This window comes from Lissotriton helveticus, chromosome 3_2, assembly GCF_964261635.1.
Source record: "Lissotriton helveticus chromosome 3_2, aLisHel1.1, whole genome shotgun sequence".
In the NCBI taxonomy this organism is placed as follows: Eukaryota; Metazoa; Chordata; class Amphibia; order Caudata; family Salamandridae; genus Lissotriton; species Lissotriton helveticus.
In genome coordinates this window covers 192,619,512-192,643,326 of record NC_136062.1, presented here as the reverse complement: position 1 = coordinate 192,643,326, position 23,815 = coordinate 192,619,512, and the positions used below count along the sequence as shown (strand labels likewise).

At 50.2% G+C, this 23,815-nt stretch overlaps 1 protein-coding gene across 2 annotated transcripts in view; it reads right to left on the bottom strand.

Annotated features, from left to right (window-relative positions):
- Positions 1-23,815, bottom strand: part of BBS4 (Bardet-Biedl syndrome 4) — a 566,073-nt gene that overhangs the window by 100,773 nt on the left and 441,485 nt on the right. For both annotated transcript variants that reach the window (XM_078685031.1, XM_078685032.1), the window contains exon 12: positions 13,526-13,697. In XM_078685031.1, the coding sequence (XP_078541157.1) occupies positions 13,526-13,697 (172 nt within the window). The remainder of the gene's footprint in view (positions 1-13,525; positions 13,698-23,815) is intronic.

The window sequence follows — 23,815 nt, the reverse complement described above, 5'->3', positions numbered from 1 at the left end:
AGTTCGATGGCGTGCCTGTGGACGGAGCGGGTGTTGAGCAGGATGCACTTGAGGTGGTTGCTGCTGGAGTTCGGCTTGGTCGGTGCTGGTGTGGTGCAGGTCCGGATGCAGGTGAACTTGCAGGAGTGGCAGCTGAAAGGTCCGTGGGTGCGTCTCGGGGTGGCTCGGTAGCATCCAGGGATCCCGCCAGTGTTGAGTGCGATGAGTTCGGTGGCGTTGTAGGATAGTCGGGTCGTCTTCCGTCGGTGGGGGCCAGGGGTCCTGGCGCTGGGCGCGGTCCAGGCGCGGACGGGCGCAGACGGGCTTACCTTTGGCGCGCCTTCGGCGCACAATTGGCGCGCCCGCTGCGCGTGACCGCTGCGCGTTCGTATGGTCGCCATATATGGCGAAGTGCGAGGGTGGGCGGAGCAGCTGGGAGGCGGGAGCGGGGAGGGTACAGAAAGAAAAAGGGGCGTGGTTAGCGGCGGTGGCGGGAAGCGGGGAGCGGGTAGGGAGGAGACGGGGGGTGATACAGGCAAGCAGGCAAACAGGCAAAAAAAACAAAATAAATACACAATAAGATACAATAAAGCAGAGGGGCACACGGCGAGATAGCGGGGAACAGGAGCCTGCAGGTCAGGCGAGCACAGCGCTCCACCGTAGGAGACCACGCCACTCGGTGGCAGGGGGCGTGGTCACACGGCGGCGGCCGGGGCAGCGAGGCAGGCAGGCGGGAGGCACACGCAGCAGCTGGTGGCCGTGCGGCGCGGGGGGTGTCCTAAACTAGGTCACACTCACCTGCGTCGCACGGTCGCCATATATGGCCAAGTGCGAGGGTGGGCGGAGCAGCTGGGAGGCGGGAGCGGGGAGGGTACAGAAAGAAAAAAGGGGCGTGGTTAGCGGCGGTGGCGGGAAGCGGGGAGCGGGTAGGGAGGAGACGGGGGGTGATACAGGCAAGCAGGCAAACAGGCAAAAAAAACAAAATAAATACACAATAAGATACAATAAAGCAGAGGGGCACACGCGAGATAGCGGGGAACAGGAGCCTGCAGGTCAGGCGAGCACAGCGCTACACCGTAGGAGACCACGCCACTCGGTGGCAGGGGGCGTGGTCACACGGCGGCGCCCGGGGCAGCGAGGCAGGCAGGCGGGAGGCACACGCAGCAGCTGGTGGCCGTGCGGCGCGGGGGTGTCCTAAACTAGGTCCCCAAAACTAGGGACTGTAAGTTGAACTCTGTCTCATGGACTGCAACACTAGTTGTGCCACCAAGTATACAAGAAGGTAAAACATGACCCCCAGTCTTCCACTGTAAACTGGAAGGGTAATTTAAAACTGCTAACTTGACTTTGCCATTTAAGGTAATGGCAAAGCCCAATCCTCCAGTTTTAATATACATAAGCCACTCCTAAGGTAGGTCAAATGGCACTAAGAAAGTGTGTTGCATGCTAAGAAGTGGAACATGTACTTTTATGTGTTTCAACAGTAAAAAACCCTACATTGTTATTTTTACTATGCAAAGGCATCTCAGCTCTGCAAACTTCTGAATAGGGCTATTAAAGTTGGCACTGTAAGGCATCAAAAGAATCAGTGCATAACATTTAATTTAATGGTTACATCAAATTTAATATCACTGGTGGGAAAATTTAAATTTTAGAAGTTGATACTTTAGTTGCCCACGGTATCCAGTGCCCATTTATGGTTGTACACCAGGACTGTCTTCACAGAGAGCCTTTTACCTCAATTGGAGACGTGTGAATGACTCGTAGGAAGGACACAATAGAAGCCTGCATGGGAGCCACATGGGTGTTAGCCCAAACGCAGAGCTTCAAAAGGAAACCTTTGAAGGGCAAATGGGAAACACTTGAGAGTAGCTACTGTTTAGGCAGACCGACTGTTTCTCGGCACACAAAGGGTAAACCAGTTGTCTAACTGTTTTTTCAGAGGGGTGTAGCCTACCAGGTAGCCAAACCTCTAGGTTGGGCCAAGGAGTTCAACAAGCCAAGAGAGGGATTCTGATATATTGAGAATGGGTAGACTTTGGGATAGCTAGATACTACACTTCATAGGAAGTTGCCATCAGGAGGGAGGGAACATGGCAGCCCATTGGCTAGAGACCACAACCTTCCCTAAAGACACTTTCTAGGCATAATAAAAATGGCTATCCTGGCCCCCAGACCTCAGGTATTGCTGGACTGGAGAAAAGGAACGAAGAAGGACTACCTGGCAAAAAGAGGCTGCAACAGACAGCACCTGCAGGCTAGCAAAGAAGAAAGGGTTGTGCCTGCTGTGTCTTGCTCATGGAGAAGTTGATTCCTGAGCCCAGCCAAAGTAAGAGACTCCAAGGGTCAGTTGGCTGACCTGTTCGCAGCACAGGGACACACAGTTGAAGAAGCCTGCATAGGCGAGTTGGCAGCACAGATCTTTGTCTCGCCGTTGTTCAGCAGCAGGGACCAGGACCAGACGCACAAAAGTTGCCCCCGAGTCTGCTGGACCCAGGAATATCATTACAGAAGGTAAGTTAGCACTCCGGGAAGGATTCCACTGTGACCGTCATACTAGGTAACTGGTAGCCCAGTAGCAACTGGAATTCTGCCAGGCTCAAGAGGACTTCTAAGGATGTCGACCCCTGTGGCCAGGGCCACCTCACCAAGCCAATGGACAGAAGAGTAACCGCAGGAAGACCCCGTTGACTGCATTACACCTACAGCAACCTTGAGCATCTTCAGCATCCTGTATTCTTTGCATCAGGAGGACTTTCACAGGAGTCTATAGCAAAGAGATAAGTGACGCACTAACTGAAGATTGCTTCTTCTGTTGTGGTAACGGTTTCTGAAGGCCTTGATGGTCCCTGTCAATGGCTTCCTGTCGTTGGTTGCCCAAAATAGGGCTAGGTAACCACAATACAACTAGCCAATGTTTTACCTCACAAATGCATCAAAGTAAGGAATTGAGATTCCTAAAACACTTATAAGGTCCCAAAGGCAAGACCTATTGGCTATGCCAATGCTTGTTATTTCAGCAAATCCGCCATTATGCGTTTCGGCCAAACCTGGCCTTGCTCACACACACACATAAATATATATATATATACATATATATATATATATGCAAAGCAAAGCACAACTGCAATTCCGGAGCCCCAGAGACAGAAGGCAACACGAATCCCAAAATCTAGGCAAATTCTTATTTATTTGGCAAAAGCAGCAAACAAGACTATATATATATAAGTATATCTATATAATGTTCTACATATCAATAGTCCATACTTTATATGCCAGACTACACAATATAGAGCGCCTTATGCCAGGGCATCTATGCACTAGAGGGCATTTAGACCACTGTGTGCCTCCATAGGTGCTCATGCTGTTGGCTACCAGCAGTGGAGCTACCTGTCCCATAACCCCAAGCCCTGGAACAAGCAGCCCACTAATCATGGCTGGTCCAAACAATAGGCCCTGTGTTCTCCTCTGTGTTTACGGGAACTATACCCAGCACGGCCACCAAGGGGCTGCTTCTCCTTCGAGCCAGAGAGGAGATATATTGGAGCGTTTTCCAAGCCCCGAGCCCTGTAACGAGGCCAGTTGGGCGAGCAGGGGATGGGAGCTAGCCCGCCCGGCTCATAAACCCTGGGCTGCTCTGTGTCTGCCTTGAGGCCCGCTGTGGCCCGGATGAATATCACCAGAGCTGGGGCTGCAGGCTCTATTAACGATGAAACAAAGCAGATTGATGCTCGGCCAGGGCCAGAGCTGCCCCCGCTCTTCCTTCCAGCAGATGTGGTGGGCGGAGAGAGGGGCTCACATTTCCCACAGTCAGTAGCCAAACTCTCCTCAGCATCCCCAGGCCTGGCTTCCTATGCACTCTCCTGCCCCCGCACCCCCACCCTCCACTGCCTGTCCTCGTTGGCGTGCAGGCTCCAGAGAGGGAAGTGGCAAGGGTTGCTGAAGGGCAAAGCGTTGTTGTACAAGGATGGAGGTGGGGGCGCCAGGAGTGGAGGAGCAGGATAAGGGGTGCGTTGAAGTAGTAGAAAAGAGGGGTGCTTGAGAGAGCCCACCAAGGAGTAGTAGGGTACCAATGTAGGTCACCCCGCGAATAGGGGTACACGGAAACATTAGGGAACAGAGTTGGTTAGAGGTTCTGAGACTACAGTGATATCTTAGAGAAGATATGTATGGAGAGGCACTACATAGAGTTCATAGGTAGAGGGGCACTCTAGAGCACATAGCGGAGTTGCAGGACACGAAGGACAGAGAGACACTCAAACAAGCGCACACATCTCTTGCTGAAAGTGGAAAAAAAAAGTTTGACAAGGAGAGGAGTAGGCAGCAGGGGGAGGGGAGAGAGGAGGGGGTCTGTGCCTGTTTCCCTTGCGGGAGCGAGCAGGTACCATCTGTTAATTACAAACAGATGGTTCAAGCTCGCTCCCGCAATGGAAATCGCCAAACGTGTACATGTTGCCATTGAAAGCAATGCAACGCATGCACGTTTTTGGCCCAAAAAGTGAATCGATTACAAGAGGTCCCCTCCTATGCAGCGCTTGCGCGCTGCATAGGCGAGACCTACAAAAGGCAGGTATGCACTTGTGGTACACACACATGCCCTAAGGGCATGTGTGTGCACCACAATGCACTTTGAAAAATGCATTTTTTTGTATTTTTCAAAGGAATTGCAAATTACCATGAACTTGAAGTTGGTGGTAATTTGTGATTTGCAAATGCATGTTGCATTGCATTTAGAGAATCGCAATTTGCAATTCCCTAACTGTATTTGCAAATTAAGGGAATCGCAAAAAAAATTGATTTTCTTAATTGTAAATTGCCCAAAAGGTACATGCATCGGAAAAGGCCATTTTGCAATCACAAATGGCCGAATGTTGCGTTTCGCACTGTTTGAGATCGCAAAATGGTTTGATGCATGTGCTCCAAGGTTTATTGGTATCAAGTTCATTGAATTTGCCTATGCTTGCTTGCAGTTGAGTAAAAACTTAATATTTGTTAATTATTATATCTCCGGAGCACTCCGGCACATAGCTTTTGTTTTGATGACTAAAAAAATCTATAAAAATTTGCTTTACTTTTATAAATTGGTGTCGGTTTTCTTGTTGTCTCAGTCATTTCTTCGGTTTAACAAACAAAACCTGACAGGTCCTAAAGGGGTTGGTGTTGTATTGCAGCAGGGTAGTCCTTCTTCGGTCCTCTTCTCCGGTTCAACACCATCTGAGTTCTAGGTGCCAGAGGTGCCATTTATATGCCCAGAAAAAAATGCCCTCAGTGAAGGTTGTGATCACTATACAATACGCCCCATTTCCTCACAGCTTCCATTCAAATCAAGATAAGCTGTGCTAGTTTTAAATGTCTATACCAATAAGAATCTCACTGATTAGTATCCAAACTCACACCCTGGCCAGAGACCTGCTCAGCACCAAACAAGTTTTCTTGGTAGTACCTAAATTCTGAATTTTTACTAGAGGTGAGCGTTTTTTTTTGGTTCAGTTACCATCAATATGGAACAAATTGCTGACCTTCAGATTGAATAGTATATATTAGAATCAAATCTTAATTTTACTTTACTCTCAGAATTTAGAACAAAGGCCAATTAGTAGTGGCCATGTTTGATTACCGTACAGCATAATGTTTAAGAAAGATGTCCCCATGTTTATACTGAATGTAAAAGCATTACATGACTGGTATGAGACTCTGGAAGATTTTGCAAAGACAAAAGCTAAATAGACCACACTCCATGTTGCCTTAGAGTAATGGTCGGTTATTGTGAAAGACTTGAGTGAGTTGCAAATGTGTTTACTTAATGAGAGCTGGGTGAGTATGACTTATGACATGTTGATTTATTTGTTTATTTTCATTGTGTTCTGAAGTGCTGCGTACAGCTGTGGAAATGCTTAGAGGTGACATTCATGGATGCCACCAGTACTATATCCAAGGAAAGGAGATCTAACAGGCTTGGCTACACGTGTGGGTGAAAAGCAGCAAAGGTACTCTAGGTTGCTTCACCTAGCAAACACCACTGCCAAGAAACAAGGGTCAAATTTAAAAGAGTAGCTTGTTTGCCACATCCCTCACAGACACCATGTCAACCACTGATCGTAGGGGTTTTAATCATAAAATCAGAGACTGATAACTGACTTAATTAGCAATTATGAAATGACCTGAGAGAGCCCCAGTATTTGGGTAGAACTGAAGGGAGGGGGTGTTTGTAGAGATATCTAATTGACAGTGGACAGTTTTTCTATGGGAATGTTAGAGCCTTGTCTAATCAGATGAAATATGGGAGAACTCAATCAATAATTACTTATATAGTGTGGCTAATCACCCCAGGGGTATCCAGGCACTGGGGTCCTGCAGGTCTTTAGTTGAAGATCCAGGTTTTGTGTTCCTTTCTGAAGTTTGCGAGTGAGGGAGATGTTTGAAGGTGGAGGGAAAGCCGTTCCAGGACTTTGCAGCGAGGTAGGAGAAGGAATGACCTCCGGTTCAGCAGATGTGGGGACTGTGGGTGAAGGCTAGTGAGGTTGAGTGCAGTCAATTCGGAAGGATAGTGAATGCCAGACGGTGATTGATGTAGGCTGGTCCCATGTTGTGGGGGGCTTTGTAGGCGCGGGTGAGAATCTTGAATTGGGACCCGTTCTGCACAGGAAGCCAATGGAGGCATCTGAGGTGGGGGGTAGTGCTGGTATGCTTGGGGAGGTTGAGGACGAGTTTGGTTGTAGCATTCTGTATAGTCTGGAGTTGCTTGAGGAGTTGGGTGGTGATTCAGTCGTAGATTGAATTCCGTAGTCCAGGAAGCTGGTGACGAGGGCTTGTATAACAGATTTTCTGGTGTTGATGGGGATCTATCTGTAGATCTTTGGAAGCACGCAGAGGGTGGAAAAGGAGGCGGAAGATACTGCGTTGACCTGACGTTTCATAGTGAGATTGCTGTCCGGATGATGCCGAGGTTGCGGGTGTGGTCAGTGGGGTTCGATGTGGGTCAGAGTCCGGTGGGCCACCAGGCGTTGTCCATAATGAGGTGTTCTTCCCAAAGATCAGAACTTCCGTCTTGTCTTTGTTTAGCTTCAGGCAGTTGGACCTCCTCCAGTTGGAGACGGTCATGGCATTACGAAAGTTGGATCTGGTGGGGGTCTTCTGATGTCACCGGTCGCGGCGATCAGGGTGGTCTCGGTGCTGTGGTTGGCCCAGAAGCAGGATTGGGAGGGGCAGAGTAGGTGGTTTCCTTCACGGTGGCCAGTGAGCTGGCGGTTGATAGCTTTCTCTAGGACCTTGGCAGAGATGGGAGTAGCAAGATGGGGCTGTAATTACTGAGGTCACTGTGGTCGGCGGAGGGCTTCTTCAGGAGAGATTTCTGCATTTTTCCATGTGTCGGGGAAGATGGCTGTGGTGATGAAGGCATTGAGGATGTCGGTGACGGCACTTGCTGATTTCTTTCTGTCCTAGGTTGAAGACATGGTGGGGGCAAGGGTCAGTCGGTGCTCCAGAGTGCATTGAGGTCATGATGGCTGAGGTGTCTATGTGGTGAGCAGGTGGTGGAGATCTCGTTGAAAGACCAAGTCCCAGCACGCATGCTCGGTGATCTGCTAGAGTCTTTTTTCCTTGTATGTCAATTCTGATAAGAGCAGGTGCGCTTGGCTAAAGCGGACATTTCTGGTCAGTAGGTAGAACATAATTAGCTTCAATATGTATTTTGGGCCTTTTTAGGTTTTGCCTGGCGAAAAGATGCGCTCTGCGCATCTTTTTCGCGCAGGCGAAAACCTGATGAGAACTGTAGTGTGGCTTGGGTCGGCCCTCGTCATTCATTGGCTGGCTCCATAAATGGAGCCTAGCCATTGGACGAGGGGCCTGTCCGTCAATGCCGGACCAGATTCGGGGGCGTTCCCGAGATTCTTTGGCTTTTGCCGACGTCACGCGACGTCAGCCGAAAGCCGGGAACGCCCCCGAATCTGGTCCGGCATTGCCGGCACTTCTGCGTCTCTCCACCCCCCTTTCCCGCCCCCTCCCGCTTGTTGCCCGATGCTGGCCTCGCGGCCGCGGAGAAGCCTCGGGAACGCCCCCGAATCTGGTTCTTCCTTGAACCCATGGCTAGTGGCTTCATAAGGCGTGACGTGATGCAAGCAGCCTCAGGGCGCCGTCTGGTACCGATAAGAGGGTGGAGGGAATGGGAAGCGCTTCAGGCTTGAAGGCTGAACATCGTGGCGCTACTCGCCTCTACCTGTCAAATTCCCCTCCACCCTCTCTTCATCTTACCTGCGCCCTTCCCCCCTCCAATGTTGTGCAGCTCGTCTTTGCCAGCTTTAGTTACACAAGTACCACACATGCTCACGGCCTATGTGTGCCAGAACAACTGAAAGCGCCGGGAAGCCGTGCCAGTGTCAGAGTGTGCGCTACAGAAACGCCAGCTGGCAATAGCAGTGTGAGGCCTTCAAAAGGTGGCTGCGCCTTACCACGAGGAGACCCGTGTGTACTGGGAACACGTCCGGATCCGTGACTAACTCTGTCCCAGCCCTACTGGCTTTGTCACAGGCACTGTCGCCTGTCCAGAAGTGTGGCAGGCCAGTCAAGTCACTAGAGAGGATGTCGTGCAAAGAAAGCTCGCTAGAAGCTCGAATTTGGGGACTTGTGGTTTTATTTAACCAGTGTAAAACCAGGACTACAAATCCCAGAATTCTAAGAGAACCCCCGGGAGAGGACTCACTGGAACTGGAAGCTTTGCAGCTGTGTCTGGGGTGTTGCAGCTCATGATGAGGCAGTTATTGATGGCCCCACTGGAATGTCTGGGGGGAGGGGGGTGAGTCGGTGACCCCGCCCCCGGGCCCCCAGCAGCGGTGACTCGGTGGGAACGGAGCGGCCAAGGTTGGCCCGGCCCAGGGGACCCCTCGTGGAATCCGGACCGAAAACATAGCCCGGATTCCTGGGAATCCGCCGGGCTGAGAGGGGCAGAGCAGGCGGGCCTCCCCGGGGAGCAAAGGGAAGGGCTGGGGCCGGCACAGCTTGGGCGAGTGAGGGGTGACTGACTGCCCGAGTGAGTGAGGTTACATGAGGTAGGCTGTGCAGGGCACCTCTTGCCACCCCTCACCCACCGTGACACACTGGCCCCAGGCATTGCTTGCACCCGGGGTGGGCGAGTCAGAGCACTCATGGGCGAGCCAGCCTGAGCCGAGCCCGGGCACCGGTCTGGCTCTAGAAGCCGAAGGCCGAGCCGAGCCGCAAAACAGCAGCAAAGGCAGCAGCGGTTACTTTTGTAACAGGTGCGCAAATAAGACACGTTCCTTAACACGTAGAAAATTAATGTTTATTTAATGACCACTTGTGTTTCACCGACAGTTGCCCGAGTATAAGTTTCAGGCAGGGTGTCTGTCCCACCCTCAAACACACGCTTCATGTACGTGTTAACAATAATACACATTAAAGTCACACAGCGCACCTTTCCGCTCGCCCCTGATGCAGTGTTACCACTTTGTTTCTGCACAGCCTCTGTAGCCGTAGCGAGCCCATTTTCACCAGTTTATCTGCTTTGTTTTATTAGTGTTCCCATGGTGGTGGTATGGAGTGTGTGTTTCTGTAGTATTCCCTCGCGTCAGCAATTTTTTCTCTTCGTTGCAGCAGAGTTCTTACTGTGTTTTGGGCACTGTTCCTTCCTTGTTTCATCAGTGCTCTCACTGGGTTTTGGCACTGTTCCTTCCTTGTTTCAGCTGTGTTCTTACTGGGTTTTGGCACTGTTCCTTCCTTGTTTCAGCAGTGTATAATATGGATTTGCATTTTCCTTGTTTTCGATTTGTTGGAACAAAGAGACATAAAGGGAGGGAGGGAAAAGAGGGGAAAATATATTTTTCATTATATTTTTTTTCTCTCTTTTTTCTCTTTCAATCTACCTCCATTTTTGCTCTAATCTTATTTGCTGGATAAGTAATTTATTTTGTCCCCTCGCTTTTGGCTTGTGATGTTAGGTAAGTGGCCCTGTAGGGAGCTGGAAGAAGGCAAAGATCCGAAGCGAGAGATGAGGGTCCTACAGGGGGAACCAGCAGGACAAATAAGAGGTCTGTTCAGGACTGGGAGGGGCAGATGAAAGGCCCGTCAGGGATTGGGAGGGACAGATGAGAGACCTTCAGCAAATGGGAGGCTAGAAAACGACCCAAAGGAGTAGATGAGAAACCAATAAGAATCAATAGAGCAGCGAGCATTTTAACAGCAAAGCTAACAAAGTTTAGATTGACATGTATGAGCCCTAACTAATTCCCAGCGTTTGAATTCATCAAGGCTGCATTTTGCTGAATTCTTAGCTTCCAAATTCTGCCTGGTAGTTAAGTTAAGGAAATATTATAAACCAAATAGATGGCATGTGTTCCCTTCAGTTAGTGCTGCCTTTTTAGCCTACAGCCCATTCTTGCAATGTATAAGCATTAAACTACAAATCTCAGAATGCAGTTGTTGTTGGATAAAAAAGCTGTAATGGTTTAAGGATCCAGGACGGCTCTGCTAGAAAAGAGGAAAAAGGCATGCATGCCCCAATTCCCAATTCAAACTGGAGACTCATATTTTTTTTGCCAGAAAACAGGCTTCATTTTAGCATGCAATTGCTTAGAATTCCCACCATCCCATTCTTAACGGAAATTCATTTGAACCAATTTTTTTTCAAATCTCCTTCATATGTAAATGTAAATGTGAATGTGGGATACTTAAAGCGCACTGTTACTCTACCCGAGTGTCCTGGCGCTGTAGACCGCTGGGGAACCCGTCCTGGTTTTCCCTGTGAGATGGTCCCTTTCTGGGTATCTCCAAGGTGAAACCAGGCATCCCTGGCATCTGTGGGGGGCCGTTGTAGAGATGAGGCAAGCTTAATGCCCAGAGTTACCGAGTGTGTTCCCTGGTTAGAGTAGGCACTGAGGCGAGAATTATCGAGTCTGTTGACCCTGGTCCAAGACCCTGCCGCGTCGGGAATTGAACCCTGGTCCCGGGCCATTCTCTGCTTACAGGTCTGCCGCCTCTAACCAGTGAGCCACACCTCTCCACTCCCAGCCTGCCCTCTCCCAGCCTGTCCTCTCCCAGCCTGCCCACTCCCAGCCTGCCCTCTCGCAGCCTGCCCTCTCGCAGCCTGCCCTCTCGCAGCCTGCCCTCTCGCAGCCTGCCCTCTCGCAGCCTGCCCTCTCGCAGCCTGTCCTCTCGCAGCCTGTCCTCTCGCAGCCTGTCCTCTCGCAGCCTGACCTCTCGCGGCCTGCCCACTCCCAGCCTGTTCTCTCCCAGCCTGTTCTCTCCCAGCCTGCCTTCTCCCAGCCTGTCCCCTCCCTGCCCTTTCCCAGCCTGTCCTCTCCCAGCCTGTCCACTTCCAGCCTGCCCTTTCCCAGCCTGTCCTCTCCCAGCCTGTCCACTTCCAGCCTGCCCTTTCACAGCCTGTCCACTTCCAGCCTGCCCTCTCCCAACCTGCCCTCTCCCAGCCTGTCCTCCCCCTGCCCTCTCCCAGCCTGCCCTCTCCCAGCCTGTCCCCTCCCTGCCCTCTCACAGCCTGTCCTCTCCCTGCCTGTTGTCGTGTCCTGGCGGCAGCAGGCAGGAGCGTGCACTGCGTCCCCGAAGTAACAGCTCTAAAGCAAGCAAGAAGTACGCCCCCCTCCCACCAATCCCTGTTAGGTAGTGGAAACTGTCCAAACTGGGGTGCAGACAGCCCCTCTCACCTTTCGGCCTGGTACCACTGCACCAGCCACACTACTTCCCTACTGACCGTTCTCCACTTCAGCCCCGTCTAAATTACAATTCATGCTTGTGACCCTTTTGCCTGCTTGTGCCTCCGTGTGCCCCTGTTGCCTGCTTGTGCCTCCGTGTGCCCCTGTGGCCTGCTTGTGCCTCAGTTTTCGTGCCCCTGTTGCCTGCTTGTAACGGTGCCTGCTTGTACCTCCGTTTTTGTGCCCCTGTTGCCTGCTTGTGCCTCAGTTTTCGTGCCCCTGTTGCCTGCTTGTGCATCCGTTTTCGTGTCCCTGTTGCCTGCTTGTGCCTCTGTGTGCCCCTGTTGCCTGCTTGTGCCTCCGTGTGCCCCTGTTGCCTGCTTGTACCTCCGTGTGCCCCTGTTGCCTGCTTGTGCCTCCGTGTGCCCCTGTTGCCTGCTTGTGCCTCAGTGTGCCCCTGTTGCCTGCTTCTGCCTCCGTTTTCGTGCCCCTGTTGCCTGCTTGTGCCTCCGTGTGCCCCTGTTGCCTGCTTGTGCCTCCGTGTGCCCCTGTTGCCTGCTTGTGCCTCCGTGTGCCCCTGTTGCCTGCTTGTGCTGTGTGGGTGTGTGTGGAGGGCTCTGTGTAGCTGTGTGTGTGGGAAGCTTTGTGTGGCTGTGTGTGTGGGGGGCTGTGTGGGTGTGTGTGTGGGGGGGTCTGTGTGGGTGTGTGTGTGGGGGGGCTCTGTGTGTGTTTGTGTGTGTCATTTGCGAGAGATAAAGCTAGTGGCATTGTAAATGGCAATGCCATTTATTTATGTTAAAAAAACATAAATAAAAATAATGTCAAGAGCAATGCCAATAGCTCTAACTTTAACAAAGGCAAAACCATTGCATTGTAAATGCTTGTTTAAAAATGCTGTGTAGACAGGGCAAAATACTTTAAATTTCTACTCTACCACAATAGCCAGTGAAGTGCCTTCAGAGCCTGTGTGATGCGATTTCAGGAGGCTTGCTTTGTATACACCATGTTGCCGCAGGGTCATACACAAAGCATCTTCTATCCAATGCTCCCAGTTTAGTAGGAAAGGATTGGCTGCTTCATATAACGAGACTGGGTGCCACCTAGGTCAAATCCATCAAAAAACATATAGCCATGGTACTAGCTCTGCATTGTGAAAAAAAGTAAAACCCTTCCTTCCAGAAACTGATTTCATAACAATACAAAGCCATAGGTCTTGCATACCTGGATGGAGGCAATGTTTTGATCAAAAGTATGCCAGTATCACACTGGCACCTATCAAAGACATCTTTATGGTAGCTCTAGCTGCTATTTATTTATAGTAGTGCTCTGAACATTAAGGAATTGATATCTAGGTGGAAACATGGCGTAATTCCTACATGCCAAACCTGTTTCATCAAGTACCTGAAGAAATGTGACTGCATTCCTCAGTGACTGAAGGAATTACAATGGATTCACATCCAAGCTAGCGTCATCTTCAAAACTATATGTATTGTTTAAAAGGCCATAAGAATTGATACCAAGATGTATTGGTCAAGAACCTAACAACCTAAGGTGAACAGCGCCATACTAGGGGTTAGGACTGTGCAGGACTTGACAAGAAACAATACAAGAAAATAAAAACAATGCAGCTGTTCTCTAATCTCCTTAGGTGATGGAATAGCATCCTCAATTTCATGAAAACTTATACAACCCTCCTGCAATTCCTGAAGATAAAGACTCACCTCTTCAAAGAACACTATCCCATAACACATATATGAAGACACTTGTCATCAGCTTCTCTGTAAAGAAACATGAATTGCACCACTAGGTGTTGCCCATTTTTCTGAAATCTAATGCCTTTGATTTGCTCAATGCAAATTCCCTTTTTCATTCATGCAACCCATCCATACCTGCCAGCAACATGTAGAGCTCTCCTCTCCGTGGCTGAAGATTGATGGCAGCGCTAAGGAAATGGAAGGATGAGGCATACTGCTGCATAGTCAAGTGCACAAGTCCAAGGTTAGAGAGTACCTTCCAGTCAAACGGTGCCAAGTAATTGGCTCTCTTGAGGCAGCTGATGGCCTGTAAGAAGAAAGTAGGTCGTTAGGAAAAATAATATGAACAAATACAGGGGAGTCTCATGTAGACATGCAGCAAACACCACCAAGAAGAATGCTGCACCTCTTAAGGTAGCAAGCAGACCAATTACAAGTGAAGGAGCCATTCTACCCTCAAATATTCATCAGTGACCACTCAAGTAGAGATGGCATGCACATACTTTAGAAAGAAGCGAAAACTCACAAAAAAGAGTAGGTTGTGGAGAGAAAGAAATATTTTATAAATGCACAGTAAGGGCAGCTGATTAACACAATCTTAGGGATGCAGTGAGACCCATACACAGAGGTAAACAAGTGACTTATACAGAAACTGAATTAAATATGCAGTAGAGACACAGGTCAGAATGGCAGTGAACTGAAATAAAGTGAGTAGAGAGCAGTGCAACAGGTGCAGCGCACCTGGCACTGAGCACAGAGGGCAATGTTTGGAAATAACTTATTGGTTTAGAAGCACCTGCTGCAGAGTTCTTTGCGTGTCCAGCAACATTTAGGCAAGAAAGCAAATGTCAAAATAACTCTGGCGATTAATGTTTCTGCTGGAGAGAAATAGGAGTGTCTAGTGGAAGTTTTAACTCATCATAAAGTAGCACAGAGGGTTAAGATGCCTGCTGAAAATAATGGGTAGAGGAGTTGGCCTAGGGCGGTCATCCTTGAATCTGGGAAACCGGGTTCGAGTCTCGGCAATGACGCTGGGCAAATCACTTAATCTCCCCGTGCCTAACAAAAATTAATGTGTCCTCATGTAATGCAACTGGTACTATGTAAGGCGCTCTAATACCCGATTTGCCCTATATAAGACTCTGTTTAAAAGAAAATACAGAACGTTTTTATCTTGGATAGTTCAGTCTGTTACTGCTTTTGTCACAGAGATCTTGAGGTTACTTGTAGTTCATAAGTTAGAATCCTAATACAGCACAGTGAGCTATGAGCTATTATCAAAGAGCTACAAACACACTTCATGGTGTATAAATACGTTCTTTTTAGTAAAGCCAACCCCAGCCACTGTGGTACATTTTAAATCTGTGGCGTGGTGAGCAAAATAACGATGGATTAAACTCAGATCTGTGACTGGGGGTGAATGTTTTGCCAATGTGCAACATTCCGTCCATCACCTTGTGTGTTGTGATGTTCGCCCTATGTGGGAAGGGTATGCCCAGACATGGGTCCTGTGGTCACTACACCACTGGAGTCAAGCTATCCTGGCTGATGATGGCTGATAGCCAGAAACCGGTCCTAGGATGCTTGATTGCGGTCCAGAGAAGACATGGTTTGGCAGTTCGGGATGGACTGTTCCCATGAGGCACAGGGTCAAGACTGATTCGCATATGGCCATGTCTGAACTGGGGTGGCGTGGTGTGCAAAATAACGATGGATTAAACCCAGATCTGTGACTGGGGGTGAATGTTTTGCCAATGTGCAACATTCCGTCCATCACCTTGTGTGTTTTGCTGTTCGCCACCAGCGCCAAAGCCAGTCCTGTGTAAGATTGGTGCATTCCACCCACCAGGTGACTGCAGGCTTGGTTTGCTTGACATCTGTATTTGTCCATTGAAGGATCCAGTCACTCTGAGCCACCCCTGGGTATCCAGTACCTCTGGTAAAGAACAAATCTGTAGACTACAAAAACAATAACTGGGATGCAAGAAGACACTATGCACAGCAGAGATTTAACCAGATGACCTAATGTTGAATCCTTCAGCTGTTGAGTGAGGCACTTAAGGTGCAAATATATCCCTTCTAATGGGAAGGCCTTACCTACTGTTGTGTTCAGGATGCCGCCAAAGATCAGGACGGATGTCTGGGACCATGGCTGAAACTGGACTGTGTTGACTGAAAGACTTAACTTGCTTAACGGTTTTGTGCACTACATTGAGAACATGTCTGTTGTGCAATATTCTTCCCTTTGACCAGTCAGTCATCCCAATGTAGATGGTTTGGGTGATGCGGGAAAATCACTGCTCGAGTCATGCACTTTGTAAATATTCTTGGATCTGAAATGAGATCCAAGGCGCAAACTTGTACTGATAATGGCGCACAGCTAATTCAAATCTCATTTACTTTCAATGCTCGACGTGAATGGGGATATAAAAGAAAGCATCCTGTAGCTCTAGAGAAGCCACAACTCCCTTTAACACTTTTGACCGGGGCACCGTGCTCAATGACTGCTTCCTTAGATATTTTGTTGAGCTGCCAGGATGGGGGCGTCACTTTTCATGATTTTTTCTTTACTGAGAAGAAACTGGATATTGGGGCATGTTCCAGCGCCCATTTATGAAGCATAGACAGCATCTCAGCCTGCAAAATTTTCAGATGCTGGTGCACAAATCCTAGCAATGTCACCTGGAATAGCTTCTGAATAAACTTGAGCAAATGGCTGTATTTTAAAAGTTCTAAAAGCACAAGTTACTTACCTTCGGTAACGATATATCTGTAAGAAACAGTAGTTAGTATTAGATTCCTTACCTTAGAATATCCCTAGGTGTCAGACTGGATCCGGAAACTTTTGCGTAGCAGTACCCTTGCGCGTCGGTAGGCGTCTTCTGCGGCTCCGTGTTCGTCGTCGTTGGCGCCGGGATGACGTCGCCGGAGTACTTAGACGCTGCCCTCGCGCGCTGACGTCAGTTCTTATACACAGCTTTTCCGTGCCAGAAACGCAGAGCCATGATAAAAAACCAACACTGGTGCCATGAAACTAGAGCCCTGAAAGGGGATGACTTTAACCCTAGATATCAGTTCGCAGAACGGGGAGGATGGGTGGGGCGGTAAGGAATCTAATACTAACTACTGTTTCCTACAGATATATCGTTACCGAAGGTAAGTAACTTGTGCATCTGAAAGAAACAGGTTAGTATTAGATTCCTTACCTTAGAATAGATACCCCAGCAATATCAACCCCGGTGGTGGGTCTGCGAACCAATGATCACATCAGAAAGTCCTGGAGGATGGAACGGCCAAAGAAGCCATTCCTCCGGACTTGGCTGTCCAGGCAGTAGTGTCTTGCGAACGTGTGCAGAGAGGCCCACGTAGCTGCCTGACAGATGTCCTGCAAGGGGACTCCCCGGCCCAGGGCAGTAGTAGCCGCCATGGCCCGAGTGGAATGGGCCCTGAGCCCAACAGGAGGCTCCTTCTTAGCCAAAGAGTAGCATGCCTTAATGCACAACATGACCCACCGAGAGATGGTCTGTTTGTGCACCTCCTGCCCCTTCTTAGCACCCACGTAACCAACAAAGAGTTGGTCATCCACCCGGAACTGGCGTGTGCGATCCAGATAGTATAATAGCGCACGTTTTGGGTCCAGACGGTAGAGCCGCTCTTCCTCTTTAGAGGGTTGCGGAGGCAGAAAGAAGTTGGGCAAGGTGATGGACTGCCCGATGTGGAAGGCTGTGACTACCTTGGGCAGGAAATAGGGTCTTGTCCGCAACACAACCTTGTCCGGATGAACAGAAAGGAAAGGAGGTGTAGAGGAAAAAGCCTGGAGCTCACTCACTCTCCTGGCAGAGGTGATGGCAACCAGGAAAGCAGTCTTAAGTGTAAGAAGACCGAGAGGACAGTTATGAAGCGGCTCAAAAGGAGCGCACATCAGGTAAGTCAGAACCAGGTTAAAGTCCCATCACGAAAGGAACAGGGGGGAACATGTGAATGATGCCCTTTAAGAATCTGTTAACAATCGGGGACTTGAACAAAGAAGGCTGATCAGTAGCCTCAAGAAGGCGGAAAGGGCAGAAAGGTAGCACTTGATAGTGCCCAGAGCAGAGCCCTGCTGGGCAAGAGAAAGAAGGAAGAGGAGGGGCAGAGAGTGGATCCACAGCCTTTGCTGTGCACCATGCCACAAATCTGTTCCACCTGCAGGCGTATACCGACTTTGTGGAGGGACGCCTGGCTGCCTGAATCACATTACAAACTTCAGGAGGCAAGTCAAATGGCCTCAACTGTCACCGCTCAATCTCCAAGCATGGAGGTGGAGACTGGACAGGTTCGGGTGGAGGACCGTCCCCTGCTGCTGCGACAGAAGGTCCTCCTGAAGAGGCAGACGAATCAGGGGATCGACACACATGCTGAATAGCTCTGGATACCAATATCGTCGTGCCCAGTCCGGAGCCACAAGGATAACGTGGGCCCGGTCGCGCCTGATCTTCTTCAGCACTCTGGGCAGAAGTGGTATAGGCAGAAAGGCGTACAACAGACCGCAGCTCCACTCGCGATGAAAAGCGTCTCCGAGCGAGTGCCGCCTTGGAAATTCCAACGCGCAGAACTGATGACATTGCGCGTTCTCTTCTGTGGCGAATAGATCTAACCAAGGCTCTCCCCACTACTGAAAGAGGCCTTGCGCCACATCCGAGTTCAGATGCCATTCATGATCCATCATGCACCGACGGCTGAGTTCATCCACCCTGGCGTTCAGGGAAACTGCCAGTTGTTGAACCACCAGGGTCACGCCCTGATGTTCCAGCCACTGCCAGAGGCGCAGGGCCTCCTGGCGTAGGGTCATGACCCCACCCTGCTCTGTTTGTTGCAGTACCACATGGCGGTGGTGTTGTCCGTGAACACCTGCACTACACTCCCCCGGACAGAGGGGAGGAATGCCTTCAGGGCAAGCCGGATCGCCCGCAGTTCCAGAAGGTTGATATCGAGCTGGGACTCCGCCGGAGACCAGAGGCCTCTGATTTCCGCCTCTCCCATGTGGCCCCCCCAGCCCTGGAGGGACGCGTCAGTCACAACAATGTGCTCCGGTTGGGGTAGGGAGAGGGATCTGCCGCTGACCCAATCGCAGTCGGAGAGCCACCACTGCAACTGTCTTGCAGTGCCCTCCGAGATCAAGACATGGTCGGACAAGTTGCCCTGATGCTGGGCCCATTGAAACTTCAGGTCCCACTGCAGAGCCCACATCCGCCACCGGGCGTGATGCACCAGAAGGATGCACGAGGTCATCAGCCCCAGAAGTCGCAGCGTCAACCTGACCGAGACTCGAGATAACGGCTGAAAGATCGGAATAAGAGCCTGAATATCCCGAACCCGCTGTTCAGGAGGATAAACCCGAAACTGCGCCGAGTCTAGAACCGCTCCGATGAAGAGGAGCTTCTCAGAGGGACACAGGTGTGACTTCGGCACATTGATGGAGAACCCCAGCAGGTGCAGGAGGTCGGCCGTAGTCTGGAGGTGGCTGCTGACGACTGTCTGGGGCGAGCCCGCCTTCAACAACCAGTCGTCGAGGTAGGGTAAGACCCCTAACCTGCGCAGATCAGCTGCGACCACCGCCATCACTTTCGTGAACACCCGTGGGGCGCTGGTAAGGCTGAAGGGGAGCACGGTAAACTGAAAGTGCTTGTGGCCTATCGTGAACTGCAGGTAACGCCGGTGGGCCGGCAGGACGGGGATGTCAAAATAAACGTCCTGCAAGTCCAACGCTACCATCCAGTCTCCCGGGTCCAGGGCAGCAAAGACCTAAGCCAGTGTCAGCATCTTGAAGTTTCCTTCCGGAGGAAGCCGTTGACGTTCCGTAGGTCCAAGATAGGGCGTAGGCCCTCTTTGCCCTTCTTGGGTACCAGAAAGTAGTGGGAGTAACAACCACACCCTACTTCTGGCCCAGGAACGCGCTCGATGGCCCCCTTGGCCAAGAGGGCCGTAACTTCCTTTTATAGAAGCTTCAAGTGATCCCCAGACACGCGGTGGTACTGCGGTGGCATGGCTGGAGGGGACGCTTCTAAGTTGAGGGAGTAGCCCCTTCGGACGATTTGCAGCACCCACCTGTCCGATGTGACAGTGCGCCAGTGGAGGTGGTGATGGCAAACCCTGCCTCCCACTGGCGTCACATGGGCCTGAAAGCTCGGACGAGGAGGGTTTTGAGGCGGATGCTGCAGGGGTAGGTGTGGACTGGCCTCGCCGTTGTCCCCGACCATCTCCACGGCAGTTTCCACATCCGCCACCGCGCTGGATGGTAGTCTGCGGCCCGTGGCTGGCAGGACGTGTGGGGGCACCCCTTCCTTGGCTACGAAAGGGGCAAAAGGCAGCCATTTGCTGGCGCGGGGCCGAGAGACCCAAGGACTTGGCCGTAGCCCTGGAATCCTTAAAGCGCTCAAGCGCATGGTCTGCCTTGTCGCCAAAGAGGCGACGGCCATCAAACGGCATGTCCATAAGGGTGTTTTGGACATCAGCCGAAAAGTTGGCGGACCTCAACCAGGCGTGGCTACGAATCGCCACCGTCGTTGCCATCGCTCTGCCCAGTGAGTCCGTGGTATCCAGCCCACACCGGATGGAATACCGTGCCGCATCTCGACCCTCCGCAAGGACTTGGGCGAGTTTAGTCCGGGCCCCCTCCGGACATTGTGGCAGCACGTCCGCGACCGTGTCCCACAGAGAGTGGGTGTAACGGCCCAAGAGGCATGCGGTGTTGACTGACCGCAACCCCAAACTCAGGAAGGAGAATACCTTTTTCCCGTATTGCTCATACCTCTTGGATTCCCGATCGGGGGGAGCCGTCGGGAATGCAGTCTGGGAGTTAGAGACCTGGATGACCAGGCTCTCGGGGGTGGGGTGGGTGAACAGGAAGCAGATCGCCCCCGGGCGGTGGCGCCTGGCCACGTTCCTATCTACAGGCGGACCTGTAGCGGGCTTGGACCAAGTGCCCAGAAGAACGTCTGACAAGGCCTCATTAAAAGGCAGCAGAGGCTCGGCCAAGCTTGCCTGCGGTTTAAGGACCTCAGTGAGGAGGTTAGTCCTCACGGCCGCTACGGGGAGTTAAAGGCCCAAGGCCTTGGCAGCCCGCGTCAGCACCACACTATAGGCAGCCCCCTCCTCCGTAGCCACGGTAGGAGGGGAGACAAAACCAGTGTCGGGCAAAGTGTCCAAACCACTGGCCTCCCCAAGCTGACCTGTCCAGTCCTGAGAAGACTGACACTCACGTGCCAGAGGGTCCTCAGACCCCTACCAATCCTCCTCATCACCCATCACCTGGTACTCAGGTTCTCAGGACGGGGCCGGGTCGTAGAAGTAAAAGTCTCCCATCGGCGCCGAGAGCGGCGCCGTTCCGACGCCGGACTCGAATCGAGGGTAGGACCGGGGACGGTGTCGTCCTGGGACGGCGCCGGGGGCGACACCCTATGAGGTTGTCCGGCGACGACCCGGATCCGGAGCCGGAACCGGCGGGGTTCTGCGACGTTGGGACCGAAGCCACCGACGGCATCGGGGCCGAAGCACCCGATGGCACCGGGGCCGAAGCACCCGGCCCGCGTGAGGACCCAGTCGGGCAGCTTGGCCCGAAGGTACCGCGGAACCCGACGGAGGAGCGAGCAACCTCATGGCCATGAGGAAGGATCGATCTCCGGCGTCGCGTTCTGCTCAGGGACCGGCGGGTATGGAGCAGGCCGTGACGCCTGCGACTCCGGCAGAGCCGCGTGGGCAGTGTTGCCCGAACCCCCGGCCGCGTCGCGCGAGCGTCGGGGGGAGTCAGAAGAGCGATGGCGCCTCTTCGACTTCTTGTGCCTCTTACCTGAGGACTCCCAGAACTGTGGTGACTCCGGCACCACGACCGGTCCCTCGACCTCCTTCCGGACCAGGACCTCGAGCGGCGCGGGGCTGACTGCCAGAGCTCAAGTCGCTTGCGGGACCGATCCCGTCTAGCTTTGGACGTCAGGGCCCGCCAGTCGCAGAAGGACTTGTCGTCGTGGTCGGGAATCCAAATATTAACTAATCAGTGTGATAACAGTTAAAGATTTTTTGGTTTGTGTGCTGCATATGTTTGTAATTGTATTTTTTATACATTGTGTGAGCTTTTTTCTCATGTGCTACGATTCTTTTTCCTTGCAATACTTTTTATGTCGGTGATACAAGGTTTAATATTGACTAACGAGATGGGTTGCATTTCTTTTTTTAGATAATTTTTGCTTAAGATTGCTAATTGGGGATAAGCTAATGCTGCACAGGTTTCTTAGCTTTTGCATTTTCTTAACTATTGGGTTTTTTAGGCTTTCATTATTGTTTAATAGACTACACGATAAAAAGTGCAATGGAGAAATGTAAAAATAGCATATGGAATGATAATATTGAAGAAAGTGACAAAGTAGGAAAAGGAAAATGAGAGTCACAGAAAACGTGAGCAGACAAGGACACACTGAGTGACTAAAGATGGCGAGAGATCGAAGATGGTAAATGTTACTTACCTGTAACAATTTGTTTGCAGCTTGTAGTGCTGTAGATTCACATGCTCACACACTCCTGCTATCCAGTGTTGGGTGAGGACATTGCAAGTTGGTTTTCTTCACAGAAGATGTTTTGGGTTTAAGGTGACTGGTGGTCTCGGCCCAAAACCCACACTGTAAAAGGACAAAGACTCCACCTCAGACTTTTCCACCACCCACACCCTAAAGAGGGGAAAGAAGGTATGTGGAGTGCTGCACAGCAGGACAGTGTGTTTGGTGCATTGTAATCAGGATTATATCAGTATTTATAGAGTGAAAAAACATTAAGATAAGAACTCATATCTACGGAGGTTGGTGGGTGCTCCTGAATCTACAAGCACTACAAGGTGCAAACCGATTGTTACAATTAGGTACCATTTTTCATTTACACCATGTATTGTTGTAGATCGCATGCTAACAACACACATATATCAGGCTGTCCCATAAAACATGTGTACCTTTGCAGCGTGCCAATAGAAATAGTATTTTCGATGCAATAGGTCTCGCATTTGCGAGCGTTTAAGCTACTGTCATTGTAAATGACAATTCCTTTTATTTATATGTTTTTAAAAGCAACACATATATAAAAGTCATTGTTATTTTTAATGCCTAGAGCTCAAACTCTTGCAAATGTGAGAGCACTTTAATGGTGGCCGCGCCCCTTTTTTTAAACGTTGCTCACATATTCAGGTTACAGTGAGCAGCGTGTAAATAAAGGGGTGCAGCCAACATTAAAGTTGAAAAAGTAAAAAAGTAAAAAAGTTTAAAAAAATCATTGATTTCAAAAACTTTTGTAGTGCGGGCGCTAAAGTGAAAGTGGCTGCGCTGGTAATGAAATAAGCGCAGTCGCTAAAGTGAAAGCAGACCACGCCATATAAAATAAATAATTAAATAAGTGTGCCACTAAAGTTATACAAACTCTCAATAGCGGGCAGGAAAAAGGAGAGATAGGCAAATCTTAGAGGCTCATACAACAGTGCTACTGCTATGTTTATAGAGACCTTTAGGATCAGAAAGGACTCTGAGTGTATCACTAATACATACTAAGGCTTCAGCCAGCAGTAGTGATAATATTGTAAAAAGCATTATTAATATAAAAGCTGAAGTCTATTAACAAACCAGACCAGAAACTGAACTCGAGTAACAAGGAACCAAGATCAGCAATACCTATCTTAAAGTCAGTACAAACTATTACACAAATCTCAATATCAGACATGGTTCAGAAATGCAAAAGTACTGCTCTCAAACAAAAGCCTGACACTTTCTGAAAATACACTCATTTCGTTATGAGGTATAGAGCTTTCATTTAGGATAAACATTTCCACTTCTCTAGTACAAAGAATGGTCATCTTCATAAACATACCACTATGTTTGCACCGAAATATCAGCTTTTCATTTTTAGTAAACTTAGATGTCAAAACAGAAGCCAGCACTCTAATTTGTAACAGGTTGTTGAGGTGATCTGCAGAACTAGGATTGAAACATGTCCATCCTCCACGGACCAAGAAAGAGCAATCCTCATTCACATGAGCACACCTACCTTTCGCTCTAAACCTCAGGTGAGAGGGTACAACGAAGTCCATGGCCTTAAAGGGAAAGTTACACCGATGCATGTTTTGTCATGAAGACCCACAGTGCAGACCCCAACAAAAGTCCAGTAGCCTTCTTTTCATGGCAGCTCTGATCACTGTTTTCCCAGCAAAAAGTCCCGGATTTCAGAAATGCAACAGCTAATTTTCAACGTACTGTTAATTTTTGGATCCAACGATGGTTAACCTTTTTCTGCCTGAGCTTTATTTCAATTCCATTTTGTTCTGTGATATTTGATATAAAAACTGGAAGCACTGCAACTGTAACTACAGCTAGCCCTTTGCATTTCAGGGGGCAGGGTGAATGCCTTGGAGTGTTG